The sequence below is a fragment of the Ylistrum balloti genome, unplaced genomic scaffold (genome assembly GCF_031769215.1).
Source record: "Ylistrum balloti isolate Yb309-2 unplaced genomic scaffold, AGI_CSIRO_Ybal_v1 Utg369808, whole genome shotgun sequence".
Taxonomy (NCBI): Eukaryota; Metazoa; Mollusca; class Bivalvia; order Pectinida; family Pectinidae; genus Ylistrum; species Ylistrum balloti.
In genome coordinates this window covers 90,198-112,724 of record NW_026781982.1, presented here as the reverse complement: position 1 = coordinate 112,724, position 22,527 = coordinate 90,198, and the positions used below count along the sequence as shown (strand labels likewise).

Genomic DNA, 22,527 nt, shown 5'->3' with positions numbered 1-22,527 from the left:
TTCAATAGAGGTAGAATAAAATAAGGAATGGAAGCAAACATCAGTGTTTTAAGATATTAGTTTATACCTGTCCTACCTGAATTTGTCACATAATTTTTATATTACTAAATGATGAACTTTAAAAACACAATGGTAGTGGAGTCAGTTAACACAACATATCTCTGACCTATCAAAAGATAATGTCAAATTCAACATGAGCCTAATTTTCAAATTTGTCTATGGAAGATGTGTATCTTTACTAAATATCAATTGCTATGTTAGCAGTATTCAAACAACTGTGCTAAGGAATTTTGATGGTAAACTGAGGCTATTTCAGTTTCCCTTATGACTGATGTTTCAGTTGTTGAATGAAAGCTGCCTTATAAATCAGTAGTGTGACAAAACAGCTGCATGTAGGTATGTGTATTACTTTGTAGAAATCACTTTCTCAATATCTTACATATTACAATTAAGATTTAAGTAGCTGTTCAATAAGAGATTCTGTGTTTTGTTTTGAACAAGTTTGTTAAGGAAAAGCCATAAAAACCACTATATGTATGTTGATATGGCAGTATATCTCCGAGTAGAGCAATTATTTAAATATTATGTTATCTTACTTAAACATCAGCATAACAGTAAACAGTTTCAGCAAAAATCATCCAAGATGAAACTGTCCACTTTTTTTTCAATAGATGTTGGCTTAAAACAATGTCTTAAAACATAAGCTGCATATGGGTTTGGATAAACAGACAGAAAGTGGCTCAGCCCCCTCAAAGTACAGCTTATATTGGAAAACTTTGCCATTGCATTATCTTTAAATTTAAAAACATATTCACATTTTTTTTTTTAAATCAATTAGGATGTGAGTATGTGCAAAAACATGCTAAACCACTTCTAGCCATTTGATTGGATAGTTCATAAAGCGTTCTTATATAGAGTAAATCAATTATACATATGTACTTTAAATACAGTGTATTTATAGCATAATTATAGATATGTTTCAACAGGAAAAACATGTTGCTAATACAGTGTGTTTATTTTGTAATTATAGATATGTTTGTAACAGGACAAACATGTTGCTAATACAGTGTGTTTATTTTGTAATTATAGATATGTTTGTAACAGGACAAACATGTTGCTAATACAGTGTGTTTATTTTGTAATTATAGATATGTTTGTAACAGGACAAACATGTTGCTAATACAGTGTGTTTATTTTGTAATTATAGATATGTTTGTAACAGGACAAACATGTTGCTAATACAGTGTGTTTATTTTGTAATTATAGATATGTTTGTAACAGGACAAACATGTTGCTAATACAGTGTGTTTATTTTGTAATTATAGATATGTTTGTAACAGGACAAACAAGTTGCTAATACAGTGTGTTTATTTTGTAATTATAGATATGTTTGTAACAGGACAAACAAGTTGCTAATACAGTGTGTTTATTTTGTAATTATAGATATGTTTGTAACAGGACAAACATGTTGCTAATACAGTGTGTTTATTTTGTAATTATAGATATGTTTGTAACAGGACAAACATGTTGCTAATACAGTGTGTTTATTTTGTAATTATAGATATGTTTGTAACAGGACAAACATGTTGCTAATACAGTGTGTTTATTTTGTAATTATAGATATGTTTGTAACAGGACAAACAAGTTGCTAATACAGTGTGTTTATTTTGTAATTATAGATATGTTTGTAACAGGACAAACAAGTTGCTAATACAGTGTGTTTATTTTGTAATTATAGATATGTTTGTAACAGGACAAACATGTTGCTAATACAGTGTGTTTATTTTGTAATTATAGATATGTTTGTAACAGGACAAACATGTTGCTAATACAGTGTGTTTATTTTGTAATTATAGATATGTTTGTAACAGGACAAACATGTTGCTAATACAGTGTGTTTATTTTGTAATTATAGATATGTTTGTAACAGGACAAACATGTTGCTAATACAGTGTGTTTATTTTGTAATTATAGATATGTTTGTAACAGGACAAACATGTTGCTAATACAGTGTGTTTATTTTGTAATTATAGATATGTTTGTAACAGGACAAACAAGTTGCTAATACAGTGTGTTTATTTTGTAATTATAGATATGTTTGTAACAGGACAAACATGTTGCTAATACAGTGTGTTTATTTTGTAATTATAGATATGTTTGTAACAGGACAAACATGTTGCTAATACAGTGTGTTTATTTTGTAATTATAGATATGTTTGTAACAGGACAAACATGTTGCTAATACAGATTAATAACTGAATATTAGGTAGAAAGTCAATGACAAATCTTATTGTATAAATTGCAGTCGGAATTACTATGATCAAAATTACTGCTGAACTGCATTGACAAACAAAACATAAAAAACAAATGCACAAATAAAATGTTCACACAATTCTGAAAAACAATGTCATTGTATCATGACATAATTATTTTGAGATAATTCTGAAGTACATGTAAACGGCTTGATAAGAGTTATTCCAGTAAAACATTCATTCCACCCAAGAACACCAGGTTTTGTTTCAGGATACCACAGCCAGGACTTAATTAAGGAGTGATAGAAAAGAATTAAAACTGTTGATAGAAGAGATTTTTCTACCCGAGATTAAGTTTGTGCTTTACTGGAATAACCCTCATTAGGTTGTTTTATCAAAGATATTTCATTTAAAGTAATTTTGGAGCAATAGGCTAGACGACATAATCCTTTCACATCAATTTTGATCAATATTCAAGCAAAATTATTCATTTAAGAATATGCCATGGAAAGAAACAACTCTTAATCAAGAACAAGATTTCCTCAGAACTGTATGTGTCGCCTGCATAAAGTGTCATGGTCGCCCAGAACTGTATGTGTTGCCTGCATAAAGTGTCATGGTCGCCCAGAACTGTATGTGTTGCCTGCATAAAGTGTCACGGTCGCCCAGAACTGTATGTGTTGCCTGCATAAAGTGTCATGGTCGCCCAGAACTGTATGTGTCGCCTGCATAAAGTGTCACGGTCGCCGAGAACTGGATGTGTCGCCTGCATAAAGTGTCATGGTCACACAGAACTGTATGTGTCGCCTGCATAAAGTGTCATGGTCACACAGAACTGTATGTGTTGCCTGCATGAAGTGTCACGGTCGCCGAGAACTGGATGTGTCGCCTGCATAAAGTGTCATGGTCACACAGAACTGTATGTGTCGCCTGCATAAAGTGTCATGGTCACACAGAACTGTATGTGTTGCCTGCATAAAGTGTCATGGTCACACAGAACTGTATGTGTTGCCTGCATAAAGTGTCATAGTCACACAGAACTGTATGTGTCGCCTGCATAAAGTGTCACGGTCACACAGAACTGTATGTGTCGCCTGCATAAAGTGTCACGGTCGCCCAGAACTGTATGTGTCACCTGCATAAAGTGTCACGGTCGCCCAGAACTGTATGTGTCGCCTGCATAAAGTGTCACGGTCGCCCAGAACTGTATGTGTCGCCTGCATAAAGTGTCACGGTCGCCCAGAACTGTATGTGTCGCCTGCATAAAGTGTCATGGTCACACACAACTGTATGTGTCGCCTGTATAAAGTGTCACGGTCGCCGAGAACTGGATGTGTCGCCTGCATAAAGTGTCACGGTCGCCCAGAACTGTATGTGTCGCCTGCATAAAGTGTCACGGTTGCCCAGAACTGTATGTGTCGCCTGCATAAAGTGTCGCCTGCATAAAGTATCACGGTCGCCCAGAACTGTATGTGTCGCCTGCATAAAGTGTCACGGTCGCCCAGAACTGTATGTGTCGCCTGCATAAAGTGTCACGGTTGCCCAGAACTGTATGTGTCGCCTGCATAAAGTGTCGCCTGCATAAAGTATCACGGTCGCCCAGAACTGTATGTGTCGCCTGCATAAAGTGTCACGGTCGCCCAGAACTGTATGTGTCGCCTGCATAAAGTGTCACGGTCGCCCAGAACTGTATGTGTCGCCTGCATAAAGTGTCATGGTCGCCCAGAACTGTATGTGTCGCCTGCATAAAGTGTCACGGTCGCCGGGAACTGGATGTGTCGCCTGCATAAAGTGTCACGGTCGCCCAGAACTGGATGTGTTGCCTGCATAAAGTGTCATGGTCGCCCAGAACTGTATGTGTCGCCTGCATAAAGTGTCACGGTCACCCAGAACTCAGAACTGTATGTGTCGCCTGCATAAAGTGTCACGGTCGCCCAGAACTGTATGTGTCGCCTGCATAAAGTGTCACGGTCGCCCAGAACTGTATGTGTCGCCTGCATAAAGTGTCACGGTCGCCCAGAACTGGATGTGTCGCCTGCATAAAGTGTCACGGTCGCCCAGAACTGTATGTGTCGCCTGCATAAAGTGTCATGGTCGCCCAGAACTGTATGTGTCGCCTGCATAAAGTGTCATGGTCAACCAGAACCAAATTTCATTTCTATAACTCAAAGCATACAGCGCAAAGCAATATTCCTGAGAAATTTTCAAAGTTCAAAGGGACATATCACTGCCACAAAGGGTTAACAACTGCCAAGAAGTTAACTTGGTACGTAACTTTTGACCAAGAGCTCATATACAAAATTGCATTCTGATAATTCAAAGCATAACAATGAAAAATCCTGAAAACAATATTCCCAAAGAATTTGAGTTCAAAGGGGCATAACTCTATCAGGATGAGTCACAGAGAGCTGGGAATTAAACTCGATCTCTAATTTTCCACCAAGAAGCCATATACAACATTTTTTTATGTTAACTCGGATCACAATAGGGAAATATCTGGAAAACAATTTTCCCAAAGAACTTTTTGCGTTCAAAGGTGCATAACTCTGTCAAACAGCTGGAATCTTAGAGAGTCGTGAATCAAACTTCATCTGTTCATTTCAATAACTCGAAGCATAATACAATTACTATTTAATTAATTATTTATTCATTATTACCAGACAAACAAGGCAGGAAATCTCAGTTAGGTGAGAGATATCCATATTGGCTTGTGGTGACTATAGTGGGACTCTAGCATTCCATAGGCACACATATTCTTGAAAAATTTTCCAAGTTCAACAGGGCATAACTCTGCCAAGAAAGCCATGAATCGAACCTTATCTGTAATGTTTGACCATGAAGCCATTTCTCAAATTTCATTTCAAAAACTCTAAGCATAATAAAAAAAGTACAAAAAAAAAACACAACATATTCTTGAAACTTCGAAGAGCCATAACTGTGCAAAGAAGGGTCACAGACAGCCAAGAATCAAAGTAATGTGTACCCTTCCAAAACTAAGTCACATACCAAATTTCATTTAAATAACTCAAAGGATAACCCAAACGAGTCCGGAAAACAATATTCCCAGGGAATTTCCTAAGTTCAAAGGGGCACAACTCTGCCAAGAAGTGTCACAGACAGACGGAAATCAAACTTAATCTGTACCCTTCCAACAAGAAGCCATATACTAAATTTCATTTTGATAACTTAAAAATTAAGTGAAAAAAGTTCGGAAAAATTTCGTATGGATGACGCATGACAACGGACAAAGTGATCCCTAAATGTCCGCCAGCTCTGCAGGCCACACAAAAATTTAAATAGATAATTAATAAAATTTATTTTAAAAGTATCTTATGATAAAGAAAAAATGTCTGTAACCCTTTTTCTGAATTTTCATTTAATCAATTATGTAATCATTAAAACATTAACATAGAATTAATTGCAAAATTGGAAAACCTTATATGAGACTTGTCAAGCACCATTTAAATCTCTTTTCAATCTTTATCAAAATGTCAGATGCATAATAAACACAATTGTCTTGGTTTGACTTCATTTTGATGTCTACCAGAGCTGTGTTTGGACACAACAAAAGCTGAAGTGATAAGTACAGAAATAATTAAATTCCAGAGAAATTAAATTGAAATTTTTTAATAAATCTACTTATAATACTTTTAACACTTAGTGGCCATTCGTGAACCGAGAACCTACAATATCAACCACAACAAATTCATCCACTATAATTAATGACTTCACAGTAATCAAGATCACTAGGTTTCATTCATTTATGAGTTCACAGATGAAATATTACAAAGCCATATTTACAAATAGAATTTGGTCTTTTTTAAAATTACATGATTAATAAAATATGCATAACTATGAAGAAACTTTAAACATGGACCAAATAAAAATATATCAGAATGATTGATAATGTTTCTCCATTACAACACACTATATCATTGTACTAAGACTTCATCCTCTATATACAAAGCAATACAAATGTATTGTGTGATAAACACGTGAAGTAATTCTTAGTTGTGTTAATCATTTAAATCAATATCTTGGAAGAATTGAATTTAAAAATTGATGAAAATTCTCCATTCCTCCACCCTTCCCCTCATAATTTTTTTAAAAGGTTTTTGTTAAACACCTCACTTTGAATTTATTTCCCACATAATGCATATGGAAGATGTTTTGGGTAAATCTCACAGAGGAAAAAAGAGCTCATAACATAGAGAGTAATGAAGAGATTCATGGAAATTCTAAAACACTATGATAAATGTATACTAAAACTTAGAATTAGGCTGTCCAACTGGAAAAGATGAATGTGTCGATCAGCTGCCAATGAATATTCAGTTGAAAACAATCAGTGTCGGTTTCCTGTAATTACATCAGAGGAAATCTCATGAGATTTTATACAGATTGAAACTCCAGTAGTGCTGTTGGGTAAACACTGCTATTTACCTACAAACAGATCATTTCAAAACAAGGACACATCATGAAACTGATCCATATATCAACCTTACATGTATGTATTTTCTTAATTTACAGTATTTTATTCACAGTGAGAACATTTAAAGTAATATATATATTTTACAGATATACATGATGATTTTTACAGGTGTTCCACAAGTGTTCCTTACCGTCACGGAGTGGTGATGATGGAGGTACCAAGTTTTCCTTGGAGTGAGAGAATGCTTTGGATGTATCAAACCTTTTCTTGCCCTCTGCAACTTTCTTCTTGTCCTCTAGTTTGCCTATTGTTCTTTTGTGTTTGTTGCATTGTTCACGTAGAGCAGACACTTCCTGTTTAAGAGACAATGTGTCAATTAACAGTTGTCATTCTCAAATCCTGTGCTCTAGTTTACATTAAAACTTTTTAGACCAATATAGAACTAAGAAATAATAAAAGGTACAATTTACCAGTTATCTGGATCTCTGTTCTTAATGGTGAGCAAAGTTGCAATGACATTTACAATCAATTTAATTGACACAACTTTGTAGGCTAACATCAAAGCATACCATGTCATGTTTACTTACAACACTGTGCTACCGGTATTTATGACTATAAATGACCTAGAAACCAGCTTATTTTTAACATATCCTACACATTTTGCTACATTATGCAGATTTTAAATACCCTCAAACTAAACTGACTTATTCATACACCAGTGACTGTTACATTTGTCTCTGTTACTATGACTACAGTTGTGATATAGAAATTCTTTTCAATTGCACTTAATTTTACAAATAGTTAAACATTTTTGAAAATCACATTTTTCATTTGCCAGAAACCTGGAGAGTTTAATCATCTAGCTGTTATACAACTGGTAAGATTTTTCTCATGTATTTTTATGAATGATTTCAGACACAGTGCTTTGATTAATCACAAAATGGTTTGTTTGACTTGGATAACCTCAACTGAATAATCCAAGCTCCGATAATGTATAAAGAACAATGCTGATACATTTAAATCTATAAAGACCGACTCTGATGCCTTAAAATCTATCAAGATCAATGCTTATGTTATTAAAATCTATACAGACAGACGCTAATGTTTTAAAATTTATATAGACAGGTGTTAATACTTTAAAATCTATAAAGACAGGCGCTAATGCGTTTAAATCTGTAAAGGCCGATGCGAATGCATTAAAATCTATAACAACCCACTCTGATGCCTTAAAATCTATCAAGATTGACGCTTATGCTATTGAAATCTATACAGACAGGCACTTATGCCTTATGTTTTTAAATCTATAATGATCAGTGTTAAAGCTTTTATCTTTACTGAAATGAAAAACATACATATTTTCTGACAAAATCAGTAACAATTGTGATATCTAACCTTCTTTAAAGAGTTGTTCTCCTCTTTGATTTTGATGATATGATGAATTTTCTGTTTCTGGTTCTGGTGGCCCAGTAGTTTAGCATATTCTTTGCTCAGTTTATCAACCTCTGCCTGGGCGTTCTTACTTCGACCTGTTTCATGAGTAGATAATAATTTCTATAAAAATAATAATAACTTCTAAAACAATAAAAATTTCTTAAAAATAATAATAATTTCTAAAACAATAATTATGATTTTTTTAAAAATCATAATATTTTTTATACAAAGGCAGTTTCTGAGAGTCATGATCTTTAGTTTCACTGACAACACCCGCCATGTAAATCCTTATCAGTCCAAGTTTGTGACAACATGTTCTCAAATGAGAACAAGGCTAACAAAACTTAAAAAAAAAAATAAAAAAACTTCAAGTCATAGCTGACACTGCATCCAGCACATAAAGTTATATGTTTAAAGTTGAATATTTTTCACACAGCCAGGTAAGCTGTGATTGGCTGTATTTATTTAGTCAAACTTGTGTATAGAAGCCACTCAAGAGAGCAGAGAAAAGTGGCCTTTATACACAGGTGGTCTCTATGTAGAGGTATTATGGTATGCATTATATAGGAAACCAATAAGGCCATTTAATACAGGTGGCCTTTTTTCTCAGAATTATTCATGGTATCACAGAAACTTGATGTTACTTTAAGAAGTTGAGAGAAGTTTTCTCAACAAACTTTAACAAGTTCCATTGCAAGATATTGTCTTGATATTAGATACATGAAACCATACCCATCAGAGCCTGCTTTTCCAACTCAAATGCATCCAACTGCTCCATGAATGGCTCTACCTTAGCCTGGAGGTCTTCATACAGTTTCCTCCATCTGTTGTAAAAAAACATTGTAAATACTACACTGTCTTGTATATACCTGAGAAGTTTATTTATTGATTGTGTACAACCCCCAATCAATGGGCTTACATATAACTGTAATATCAGAAATTTCTGTGGGACTCAAATTTCAATGTTTTACAAAGATATACCTTTTCATTGGCACTTGATTTTGTGGATGAATTATGCTCACCAATCCACCAGTGCTATAACACATGACAATTTTTATCTGTGTATCATTGCATGAATATACAACACAAATTCAACAAAAATGAATCCCCAAAAAATAATGATTTCTTCATATTAAAAATACTTTCATGTCTAGCAATTTAGTTAACTTGCTGATTTGAATTAGTTGTTAAAAAGAGAACTGTTGAGTAATAATTGTAACAGAGGTCATTATTTATTTCAATTCCTCCACTAAGAATCAAATTTGGGACTCCTGGCTTAATAGTCTGACACTCAACCGATTGAGCTAAACAGAAGTTCTCTCTAGCTGAGTGGTATATTGTAGCTAGTATTTTACCCGGATTACATACTCACCCTCCAGGAAATAACTCGTCATTGAGTTTCCAGGGGATACAGCAATGCTGGTTGGGCATAGCTAAGTACTATTCCTAGGTCCCTAGGCGGGCGACAATGTAATAGACGTCATTATTTCAATGCCTCTGCTAGAAATTGAACCTGGGACCCCTGGCTTACTAGTCTGACGCTCAACCAATCGAGCTAAAGAGAAGTCCTCTCTAGCCAAGTGGTATATTGCAGCTAGTATTTTACCAGGGTTACGTAATGACAATAAAAAAAGCTTGAAACCTCCACCCAATTGGACTGGATAATTTGAAGGACCATAATCTGAATATACTCACTTCTCCATCTCCTGTAATGTCTGCTGCAGTTCCTCTTTGTTGGCTCCCTCTGCAAGCTGCTCCTGTAACTCAACAATATGCTCCTTGTTTGTCTTTTCTTGGTTCTCTATACAGGACAGGTAGCTGAAAACAATGTTAGATCTTACATAGAAGATTTTTGGGATGAGGTATGTGGAATACATATAGTGGTGGTGCTAATCTGAATAAGGAAATTTGAAATATTCCACCTACTTTTTTCATACAAACTGAAGATCACTTCACTGTAAACATGAGTGAAGGAAATAGATTTTCTCAAGGAAAAAAAACAAGTTCAGTGTTTATATGCATCACATTACAATTTTCGTTTTATATATAATTGGCATACTTTGCGAGAATATTTTGGATCCCCACTTCTAAATCCAGCATTGCAGGCTTAATCAAGTCAATGATGTACACCAATATTTGTGTGTACATTTCAGTAGTATCCTCAAAACAAGGACACAATATAGGCCTTATTTCATATAATCCATTTTTTGTTTTCATAACATTTCATGTTCAAACTGCAGTATATGCTATATAATAAAACAGCTTTCTTCTGAATTCCTAAAGTTTTTGTGATTTCAACTAGATCCAAAATAAGGTATCATGCAAAAAATGTATGTTACTTCATATTTCATATAATTAAGGCACTGATCAGAGCAAGTTTTGAAACATACACAGGAAAGTTAATAATTACAATTTAAGTTACTAGTGCAAAAGGTAGGCCACTTGTCATGATGATAAGATAAATTCCTCTTTTGTCTGGCCACAATTAACATAACGTTTCCTACTCAACAGTGATTAAAAGAAAATACCTTTTCAGATGAGTGACTTCTTCCATCTTTGCCTGGAACTCAATTTGACTAGATTTTAACTGTTCCTCCAGAGACAACGCTTTCGCCGAGAAATCCTTGACTTTAGCTTCTTTGTCAGAAATTTGTCCTTTAAGACTGGCAACAGTTTCATTCTGTGAATCATATTCTGACTGTAGATGCATAAGTTTATCTGCTAATAAATTTACCTGCTTACAAAACGATTCCTTCTCAATCTCCACCGTTGATAACTTAGATGAAAGTCCAGAAATTTGCTCTGACAGAGCCCCTTTTTCTGCTTGTACAGAAGTAACTTCCTCACAAAGCAATGATTTCTCTTTTGTATTGTCTTCATTTAGAACTTGACTCGATTTGAGATCTTTTTCTAAAACAGTCACCTTGTCCTTCAGTCCACAGACCTGACGAGTCAAGCTATCATTGTGGTCCTCACTACAATCCAGCTGTCCTTTCATTTCAGTTAACTGTGTATTTAATTCATCAACATTGCTAATAAGCTGTTGATTTTTAGTTTGACTGGACTCTAGTTTATCCTCCACCTCTGCTACTTGACCTGTTAACCCTGTCACCTGATTACTTAGGAAGACATTCACAGATTTTGCAGAGTCAATTTCTTCCTCCAGATCAATTATTTTCTTCCCCAGATCCAACACTTTTTCCGCCAAATTATCTTTTTCAGATTGACTGATTGTCAGGTCATTAGTCAGTTTGGCAACTTGTTTTGTTAAGTATTCCCCTTTCTCTAATGCTGAGGATCGCTCAGTTGCAGTAGATGTGAATTCCGCTTTCAATTCACTATGATGTTTCTCAATATCTGCTAGCTGACTCTCCAACCTACAAATACAAAGCAGTAAAATCAGTACTTATTTTACATAATGTATCTGAATATACAGTGCTATCAAACTCTTAAGAAAAATTAGTAAATTTGGTCCATTTTTGGCCCATCCCTCAGGCCCCTGAGAGGCAAAAACCATGTAATTATGCATTTAGGTTCACCTTCAGAAGTTTTCTGAAAAATTTTATTAAAATTGATTCAGGATTTTTTGTGCAAATGTCAATTATTTCCAGCCACACAACACTGAACACAATCACAAAAAGGTCTCCTGATTTGAGGAAATCTAATGATAACCTGCAGTGGTGACTCCAAGAACAGAAGATTTTCTTTATTGTTGAATTTGTTAAAGAAATTTTCCAGCAATGACTTAATATTTATGATAATTAAATATTCATAAATGTTACAATGTAGACTTAATATTTATAATTGAACATTGATAAATGTTATGGTGTAGACATAATTTTTATGATAACTAAACATTTAAAAATGTTACAGTAAGTAAGCTTTAATATACATGTAAAAAAATACGAATACATGCAGTATTTTCTCTTATTTGTCATGAATGTAATAAATTCTGGAGTGTTTTTCTCTGACTGCATCAGTCATAAATTTATCAAATTTCACAACATTTTTATCCCATGGCTCTGAAAAATTACACTGTATATTTTGACAGCTCTTGACTTCAAAGTGTGGAGGAGAAAATCAAAATCAATGGATTCATATATTCATGAACTGTTTATTGATTTAAAGTAGATTTATTGAGCTATATTTATCTGCAAAATTCAGTGTCCATAAAATTGCATTTTTTTGGAAACCCCCCCCCCTCCCAAAAAAAAACCCCACAAAATTTGAGCCTCATGATATATCATGAAATCCAATAACAATATAAGTTATAAAAGCTTTAACAATTTTAAAAACAAACCTTTGTTTCTCATCATTCAATCCTTCAATGTATTGGCTGTGTTTCTCTTCTTTTTCCAAAACGTCACATTTCAACTGCTCCGAGGATTTTTGCAAGTAGTCTATTTCACTCATCAGATTATTGTTTTCACTCTGCAGACTTTTACAGTTGGTTTGTGTAGCCTGGAGGTCATTTTGTAGACTGTCTCTACTCTCAGTAAGATGAAGCACATCATCTGACAACTTTTGAGTGATCTCCTCAACCGTTTTTTTCTGCAATTCAAGCTCTCCTTTAATTTCCTCAACATATTCGCTGAGTCCTGTTCGCTGAGCTATTGTCTGTGTCAGTTTTTGTTCTAGGATCTGCTTTTCCTCTGTAATGGCCTGGAGGTCATTAGTGAGACGCTGCAGGTCATGTGACCATTTAGCCTCCTTCTGAGCAGCAGTAACTGTCATATGCTCCTTAGTTTGCTTGAGTTCCTCTGCGACTGTATCTCTGTCGAGTGCTACCAGTTCTAACTGCTGCAATAACTCAGATTTTTCCTGACAAAGATTCTCAATCTTGGCTTTCACGTCCCCAATCTTCTCAATCTGTTTGTTTATAATCTTTTTGTAGTCAGCCTCACTCTCAGCCTTCTTTATTTCTGCAGACTCTTTATCTTTAGATATAACAGCAACTTTATCATCTAAAGCCGAGATTTCGTCTACCTGTTCAATGACTCGTCTCTCGAGTTCGTCCTTTTCTGTTCTTACCCTTTAATAGAATAATGACTTTTATGTAACAATCATTTCCAAACCGTGACTTATTATAATATTTAGGAAGATGATATTTGGTAGAAAAGTCTGGGAATATGTAAAATCAATGATTGTGAATGATGCACATCTATGGAACTCATGGCAAGATGCTTTAATCTTAGATTCAGATTGTTTGTAACTACTTTCCAAATATTGAGTCATAAATTAAATCAAAAGATTATAAATGTAAAGTTTTAACTTTCATAGCCCAAAAATAAAATTAGAAAATAATCAAAACTGAGAAACGAAATATTTTCACTTAAAAGAGCTATTTGATCATAATGACAACAAACCTTCATTACAAATTAATTCCTATATCAGGTCTGCCTTTATGTGCTAATTCTAAATTTTCTGTATAATTTTTTTCAGAAAAAATTACACAAAATGCAAATGCCAATAAAACAGTATTAGTTCAAGACTTACAATCTTTCCCTTTCATTTTACCTGTCCACTGTGTCCATCAGATCTTTGAGTTCTTTTTCCTTGGTATGTTTCAACCCATTAACAGTGCATTCAAACTCTTCCTTTAAATTGCTGACTTGTACAGTTAACCTTTCTACCTGTTCCTCCAGACTCCCACACTTCCTCAGTGCTGACTTAAAGTTGTCATCTTTCTGCTGTGCCTCTTCCTTCAGAACCATCTCAACCTGTTCCAACTCCATGATTCTGTCAGCGTGAGACCGAGCAGTCTGATTGGCAGTTAGTCTTTCCTCTTTCAGTTGTTCCTGCACTAACTTCTCCTTTGTCTCCAGCTCTGTGATTTTGTTGCGGTAGCCTTGAAGAAGGGCACCATTTTTCTCTGCCATATCTTTTGTATTCTGCAGCTCTACTTTGCTAGCCTCCAGATGAATTTCCAAATCTGTGATGATCTCCTCTTTGCTGTCCAGAAGACTTCCAATGTCCCCTGAGAGTTTCTTCTGCTCTTCCACTTGGTAGATAAGTTTTTCCACCTCATCCTATGTCAAATATAAATCATAAAAATTGAATCCAATCCATTACATTCAATATAATATGAAGTCTTTGTTGGCGTCTTTCAGTGTAATAATCAAAATATTTAGTGAACAGTTCTTTTTTTAACTCGGTACAAAGTTTAAACATTACACTGTCTCACTAATTCTATAAAAATGTTATGGGGTTCATCAAAACCCTTCTGCAGTCTTTTTAATTCCAAAGTATAATAATTTGTCTCACAATACCCTCCTTGAATCACCATAAAGACAAAATCCAGAAATGCTTTATATTGTAAAATTATACTTCGTACCCAAGGTACTTAAAAAATAAGGAGTTCTCTTAATCCATCAAATTTTTACGCAAAAGAAAGTTTCAAACTAATCTAAATCTCTAATTCAATAAGGAGTAAGGAGCCACCCCCTCTCTAGTAACAGCTAAGAGTAATACTTAAGGTTGCTTTCTGAAAAAAAGTCCAAAAACACAAGAAATCCTAGAGGTCAATATTTTATTTGAGTTGTACACACTGCAATCTAAGTACTATCTTTCTCCTGTAATAACCACAACACATCAATATTCTTCAAAGTCTACTGATTGGTTTGTTACAATATAACGAAATAGCATTGATTTCCAGTTTTACCGATCAGCATTATATGTTTAATGTTTGGGCTTACTACCAAACATGGGTCCACTGACAGACAAATATGATATACCAAACAGGGTTGTTGCAGTTATTAAATTTCTTAAAAACCATGTGATAACCAAGAGAAATTTCTGTACCATGGTAAAGTTTACTAGCGGAACTAGAAAATACAGATATTATAACCCTTGTACCCCACATATTACATAAAATGAAAAATTTGTTAATTTTCATTAGTTGAGACTAGTGTTGAGATTTTCTTGCTCAGGCAAAAGCCTGCGCGAGTGAGTGGGAGTCCCGCCAGTGAAGACTAGCCTCTCAACTATCTGGCCTTCAGGAACCCATACATACTGGCTAGAAAGGTGGTAGTATTTATACTAGCCATGTTAATTAACTGGTGAAGTACTAATACACATTAGATAACAGGTAAACAAAGATTGAATTATACATGAGTTATTGACATGGTCTTGCACACATAAATGGCAACAGATTCGGCTGTTTACAACAAGATAAGGTTACACTGACCATCATACAAACTGCTTAGATAGGCTTCAGGTAATGACTTATATAATCAGGGAACGAACTAATACATGAACATGTGTAGTAGATCAGTAACGACAGAATACCTCTGGCCACTGGTCAATACATAATTGTTCACAGTAGATGTCAGTACTAAATTAACACAGGCAGATACATTATGATGAAACATCTGACTTATGCCTAGCAGAATTTTGAATAATTTAATCTTATATATTAATTTTTGATAGTTCATACACTTCCTTATGTAATATTATGGAGGGGTTACCTTTTCATTGTTAAGTTTACGTAGAAGATCACTATTCATTTGCTGAAGTTCAACACAATCTTGCTCTACCTCCTGTAAACTGCTACGTGTTACATCCAGACGTGACTGAAGCTCAAGCTGACATTCCTTTCCATGATTTTGCTCCTCAGCTGGGAAAGGTGAATATGCTCAAACATAAAATATTTGACAAGATGTTTTTTTCCTTGGTCAGTAATGTGCCATTGATCACAAACTTCTCCATAAAACAAAAAGCAACATTATCATACATGTATCTTAAAATCATTTTGCTGGTGATATCATCAAGGAAGATTAAGATCAAAGATCACTTAGTTTTTCTGCATCTGTAATTTTGGAAATACAATATGCATGCATAACTATGCATTTCTGAGAAATTTTTGTTATGACAATGAAATTGTTTAAAAGATAACATATCTTAGGAATTGGCATTTATGATCAGTTTATAGAAAACATGAAAATCTCTGTAAGATGTGGATGCCCCTGTTACCAATACAAGGTGGGTAATTTGTTATGAATTAACAATAACCAGATCTGTTAAGATGTTCTCAAGACATGGCCTTGATTGGAACAGGATGTGTCAAGACAGAAGGATATGAGAAACACTACATGCCCTTCTGGATCTTGATAAGGCAGGGACTTTATAAAATGAAACCATAAAAAATTGAATCTCTTACAACATGTTGACCATTGATAAAAGTACAAAGCTCCCAAAGGAAATGATATTCACTCACCTAGCTGTGTTTCTATCACTTCATACTTTTCAGACAGCAAACGAATATTCTCATTGACAGTCTTTTCTTGACTAAAAAGGTTTGAGAGATAATAATAAATAGTCTTGATGAATGAAATAACTGATTTTCATGTGAGAACAATATTGTATGTTTTTCTTACTCCATATTTTCACTTTAACAATTAAAAACTTATCACAAAACATATCAATTAGAATTCCATATGACTAAACAGTAATAAATGATGGGAATTAATTATCAGACAGATTCTACAGTGTAGTGTATTGATTACACAAATAGCAGACTTTGTGTTTAATATTCATAGAAAGAGAATGTTTTCTCCATTGTTGTAAAACTTTGTGACTTTTACCTTGTAATAACTCATTTACCTAGAATTTACATAAAAATAAATAGCATTTTATTTCCGCCAAAAAAACAAGTAATTATAAAGGTATTGATGATCAGTTATAAAATAATTACAAGTGATCATTTCATCTGATGAAGTGAAACAACCAGATAGTTGATTATATGCAATCACCATCCCATCACTATTACTGGAAACATCTAACAAAGGAGGTCCAATGTACAGTAGCCAAACAGGAAAACATTGAAACTTTAAAACCTGAGGAAAACTTACTCCTCCAAATGTTCTAGTTTCTCTCTATACCCTGCAATTTCTGCATTGGCTTCAAACAATGCCTGTTCTCCCTGTAACATATGGTCAGCAGTAGCAGACACCTCACCTTTCAGGAACCTTTACAAAGCAAATAGAAGTTGTATTGAAGTATGATTTCTTTAAAAGAGAAAATTTGCAGAAAATGTGATTAATAGGGGTTTTTTTATACTCCAAACGAGGGATTGCTTGTTTGTTTGATTTTTTTCTAACTTGTTTTGGATAGGACTTTTCGTTTTATTTTGGAAAGAAAAAGGGTAAATTGTAAAGAAAAGTGGTAAATCAGGAAGAAAAGTGGTAAATTGGTAAGGAAAGTGGTAAATTGGTAAGAAAAGTGGTAAATTGGTAAGGAAAGTGGTAAATTGGGATGGAAATGTATTAATGTTAATTTCAATGGGGAATGGTGCCCATAATCAGTCCAGAAAAGCCTTCAACAGTGTCCTGCAGCCATCCTCGATAATCCAGGTGTTACGATCACTTTCGCTCTGTGCACCTCTGGAACATGTCATGGCAAAATTGAAGGTGCCATGTGTGACTCCATGCAGAAAAGACAAAAACACTAGTTTGATCCTTTGATGTACATCAAACGAATCTTAAGATTGCATAACCGTATATTGTAATGGATTTGAAGTTTGGTGTCGCTCCTTTGTAATCTTCAAAAGGGCCATATCAGTCTGTGATTGGTCAATTTTTTCTCTTGGAACCAAACAAATTACTTTGCTTGTGCCTTTACTTTTGTCATGAAATGTTCCAGGGGTGCAGAGAGCAAAAGTGATTATGACCCCTGGAGTATCGAGGATATCCTGCAGCCAGTAAGAAAATTGAAAAGTGACATTTCATTAACTAATGACTACTATGTCTCCTAATATCAGACAAATAAGCACTGAAGTATATGTATATCCCAAAGTGTTCAGTGATAAAGATGGTAATAAAATTGGTTGTTTTTTTGCAAACAAACCTGAATCAAATGTTTCTTGTAACATAGAATTATTACATTTAGTCCTCTTTAAGGATACAAGCCAAAATAGCTTTCCTGACCAATAATTCAACTTTAGATCCTCACTGAGGCAAAAAAGTTTGTCAAATTCAGCATATAAAACATATCTTCATTTGATGTTGAGTTTGAATAGGACTTTCCATCATTACCTTATTGAGTCATCTTTCTGCCATGAGTCAAGCTCCAGTTCTCTAAGCTTATCCTGGAGTCGAGATTTCTGGGCTTGTAGGGCCTCCCTACAAATAAGATTTTAATAACTTGCCAGGAATTACATAAATCTTCAACACACGTACCAACCATCCGCTTTTTCTCAAACATCAGACATTGATATACAGCACATTGTATAACAAGAAAGAAGTTTCTACAATATGGACCTTTGGTAACAGCAAGTGACTCACAAACTCACTATATTCTGCATTCTTTTGAATCGATGATATAACAAAGTGAAAGTAGAATCTACAGGGTCTATTTTCGGAACACTGGTATAGAACAGGTTATAATACAGTAGGAAAAAGTGCTCAAGGTAAAGATACTGTTCTGTTCTTTATGATTTCAATTTTTCTTTTCTTTGTTTTTTTTTTAAAAAAAGAATTTTACCTTTCATCAAATTGTGTTTTAATCATTTAAGGAACAGCATCTGACATTCCCCTGAATAAAACAAAATTTCTATAAATCATTCACATGTAGAATCATATCAATTTCACTTTTACTCACTTGCATTTCTTGAGAGACTGAGCCCAGTCTTTGGAATCATGTCCAGAAAATAGTTTACAACGCTCACATCCTCCCCCATTGGTGTCATTCTGAAATATTTAAACTTTGTTCCTGTCTAACCATCTATACTATATACAGGATATCAAACGATTAAACGCAGAATACATGACGGCCTATATCAGTTTTAATGATGTGACAAACATCATTATATACAGTACAAACTTTTAAATACAAGCCAAGAGAGACAGCTTATAAACTAAAAGTAGAACAAGAACATAATCTATAAGAAGAGGGTGGACAAGGAAGGAACGTTACATTATTTCTTGAATACAAAATATGTATATGTAAGTGTGGGCTTATTACCAGATATCAGCTTATTACTAAGATACTTGTGGTATATTTTTAAAGTGGTGCAGGGCTTTCAATGAAAATTTTGTTTGCAGTACACTTATTTATGAGATTTATGCCAAATATTGAATTTAATACTTTGTGATGCACCATGCAAAATGTCTGGATTGAAGTATTTTGTGACAAATATCCAATGTGCTATTAAATAATCTCACCAAAATGACAGACATGCTGATCTTTACAAGTTATGTTCTTAATGAGAGTTAAAATTTACTGGTGTTTTATTGAATATCTGAGTGTATATATCTGACTCTTCATTATATGTTTTCCCTACAACCTTGTCTTTTCCTTTTGTTGTCAAGCTCTCCACTGACGAGGATATAGAGGAAGACTGGCTCAGGAGTCGCTTGGATGCTGACAAGGTCTGTAACAACAATAATAATCACCATGGAATGTTTCATTGGTTGGATTTATTTTTGTCAAATTGAAAAAAAATCACTGAAATGATGAACGCAAAATGCTGGGATTTAACCTACTAGATTGCCTAGGCATGTTGAGTTGAGTTTACAGCGAGTGTCATTGAGGCTCTTTTTACCAGGTGTTACAGATGATATGTCAAACGCTCCTGGGCCTGGAGTTATCACTGAAAAATAGAAAATTAATCTAGCTCAAATTAATACAATAACATGTAAAAAATTTGTTCACAATATTTCACATGTGATGGAGATCTATATTTTGCATTTTTAAGTTTCAGTTCACATCATATTCTCCTTGGTTAATCTACACCTATTAACGGCAATGTACTAAACAATTTACAGTGAAAACAATGATGGTGGAGGTCATGACAATATTTTTTTTATCAAAATGAAGTTTTGCTATTTTGCTGAAATTAGTTTTGTCGGTTTGAAAATGAATTTACCACTTAGGAAGCAAGATTGTTGATGCAAACTGACACTTGGAATTAATGTATTCAACTTCAATCGTCCATGAGAAAAAAAACTAAACCTATGTACAGGTACAATATTGTAAGAGATCTGTGACTGCTTACATTTGCCAAATACATTATTCTTATTGTTAATATCATTTAAGGACAAAACAAAATTGAATATGAAAGAAAATCACCCTTTGGCTCTTTGAATCGTTCTGTTGAAGAATTTATAATCACTGCTCCTTTTTTCTTTGCAAGATCTCTAGGGTCATAGGCACCAACTGGAGGGGCGCAGGCTACAATGAAGGCACCACAATTAACTGAACACCTGTAAATAGCTTAAATATGTATTTCTGAGTAAAAGATATCAATGTTAATGTCCCAAGATTTCTGTACAGACAGAAAATCCATTTGTATTAACTATCCTATCGTTAATGTACTATATGGCATATATTCCAATGTAACTGATAATAATTGTTTTAAATAGTATTAACAAAACACTAAGGTAATTTATTCCTTAAACTCCTGCTAATTCACAAAACATTATTTGGCTAGATTTTGCTTTTCATGAAATTTTCATCAAAATTTGTGAACATACTACACATTTGCTGGTTATCTCTGAATGTCCTTTAGTGACCTATTAGAGACAAGATTATATCCATTACATTTCAGCTTTGCTGGACAATTTGTGTAAACAAAGAGGATAACTGGTCTCTATTTAGTGTCAGCTGAATCATTACTGGTCAATCTGGACTGTGATTTTAACAGAAATTATTTTCCACAAAAATTAGCACAATCAACTTGAAATAATTAAGCTTTCTAATATTGTTTATTTTGAAAAGAATGGTTATGTACTTTTGGAGGAAAATGGTTTAAAACACAACAAAGCTAGTTGACTTTAATTTCTTTGCGTTACAGAGATAAGTAATAAATAAAATACATTTATAGAGCGCCCTATATAATTTCGCAAATTACTCTAAGGCACTTTACAGTGCATGTAAAATTCCAGTCATGGTATCAATAATAAATTATACATCTACATATATGCATGATGTGCTGATCATTGTGTCCGCATGATCACCGTGTCTATACCAGTAAACGTTGAATTCCTCGGCCATTTTGATTTTATCATGGATTGATAAACAGACATCGTCCTCGCCATATTTAGTTTCTAACATTGAATAGTCCTTTTCAACAGAAAATAGATCGCCCTATGCCCACAGTAATGGTAATTCGTTCCGATGTGTGGGGACTGGGGAGGAGCGTGAGAGGGCCGATATAACGTAGGGACATAAGATTAAAGCACGTGAACTGTTTTGTAAATAATCGTACATACACACACAAAAAAAATCATCAAACATTAATGATTTACCTGCCTCATCACAATCTGTAATTGAAATATGAAATGAAATGTGTTAAAGTGACACTTTGCGATTTCGGTCGAATCAGAATAGATCCCGCATTCAATTGTATTTATGACATTTACCACCAACAATATACCTTTAACATCGTTGAATCGTTTACCCTTCGCAAATGACATTATGTACGAATATTCTGTACAAAATACTTTGCAGTGAGGAGAGCCGGAGTCTTCAGAACAACACCGCCAAGATTTTAAACAATGTTTGGTTTCAGATAAACCCACCAATCAAATTCACTTCCGGTCTGGATTATTTGGAGGCTCGCCACGGGAAAATTTTTCATGTCGACTAAAAGGAGGAGAGCACACGACTTTTCATGGCTGACTACTACACAGAAACTCGTGGTTTGTTTAAATTGGGGGTGGTGGTGGGGAGTGGAGTGAGGGTGGGGTATGAGAGAGAGAGACAGGGAGGGGGGAGGAGAAATATAAGTTGAAATGTGATAATATACAATCATTTCACAACGTGTTTTTCTCTTTAATAAAGAAACGGAGATTTAAAAAAAAAGTTATATCCTATGTAGATACCTATTTTCATACTCAAGCTCTTTCACTCTCATGTTGCGTTCCTCCAAATTAAAAAGAGAAGAGACATGAATTGAACAAAATATATAGGGGAAAATGTTATATAAACATATAGTAATTAATAATTTTGATAAATGTTTGTTTCATATTTACATCAGTTGACCTTTAAGATTTTATCCTGAATGTTTCACCATTTTTTTAACCACTGAGTTACTTGACACATTATATTATCGCGAAAAACACATACATTATTACACACGTTGTAACCAATGAACAAGTGCTGCTTTCATTTGGTATAATGTTTTTGCTCGTTCGACCATGATTGGTTTCCAGTGTTCTGAACTTACAGTTAGTGCCATAGTTTCTCCTCCTAGTAGAAATTCTGAAAGTCTCTCTTCGTCATTTAGAATATTAACGCTCTGATGAACCGGAAGTAAGTTTACCATGAACGTTTGTAGGGCGTCTCTTGCGTCAAAATACACCTGACAGTCTATTATTAAATGATTCACAATGTCACTGACATGTTTTTTTTTTTACATGAGTCACACACACAACTGGAAATTGGTAGTGTTCCAGGTTTAACTAGAAATTCAAACTC

General features: G+C 34.3%; 1 protein-coding gene across 1 annotated transcript; it reads right to left on the bottom strand.

Annotated features, from left to right (window-relative positions):
- Positions 1-6,555: 6,555 nt before the first annotated feature.
- On the bottom strand, positions 6,556-21,964 carry LOC132544765 (hyaluronan mediated motility receptor-like). Its single transcript, XM_060208414.1, has 16 exons — positions 21,933-21,964; positions 20,179-20,312; positions 19,593-19,699; positions 18,709-18,797; positions 18,144-18,230; positions 16,962-17,078; positions 16,328-16,398; positions 15,579-15,727; positions 13,630-14,141; positions 12,413-13,144; positions 10,641-11,489; positions 9,808-9,930; positions 8,845-8,936; positions 8,074-8,207; positions 6,872-7,034; positions 6,556-6,608 (listed from the first exon to the last, which is right to left on the bottom strand). The coding sequence occupies exons 1-16, from the start codon at positions 21,962-21,964 to the stop codon at positions 6,595-6,597; spliced, it is 3,405 nt and encodes a 1,134-aa protein (XP_060064397.1). The 3' UTR covers positions 6,556-6,594.
- Between the last annotated feature and the right edge of the window lie 563 nt (positions 21,965-22,527).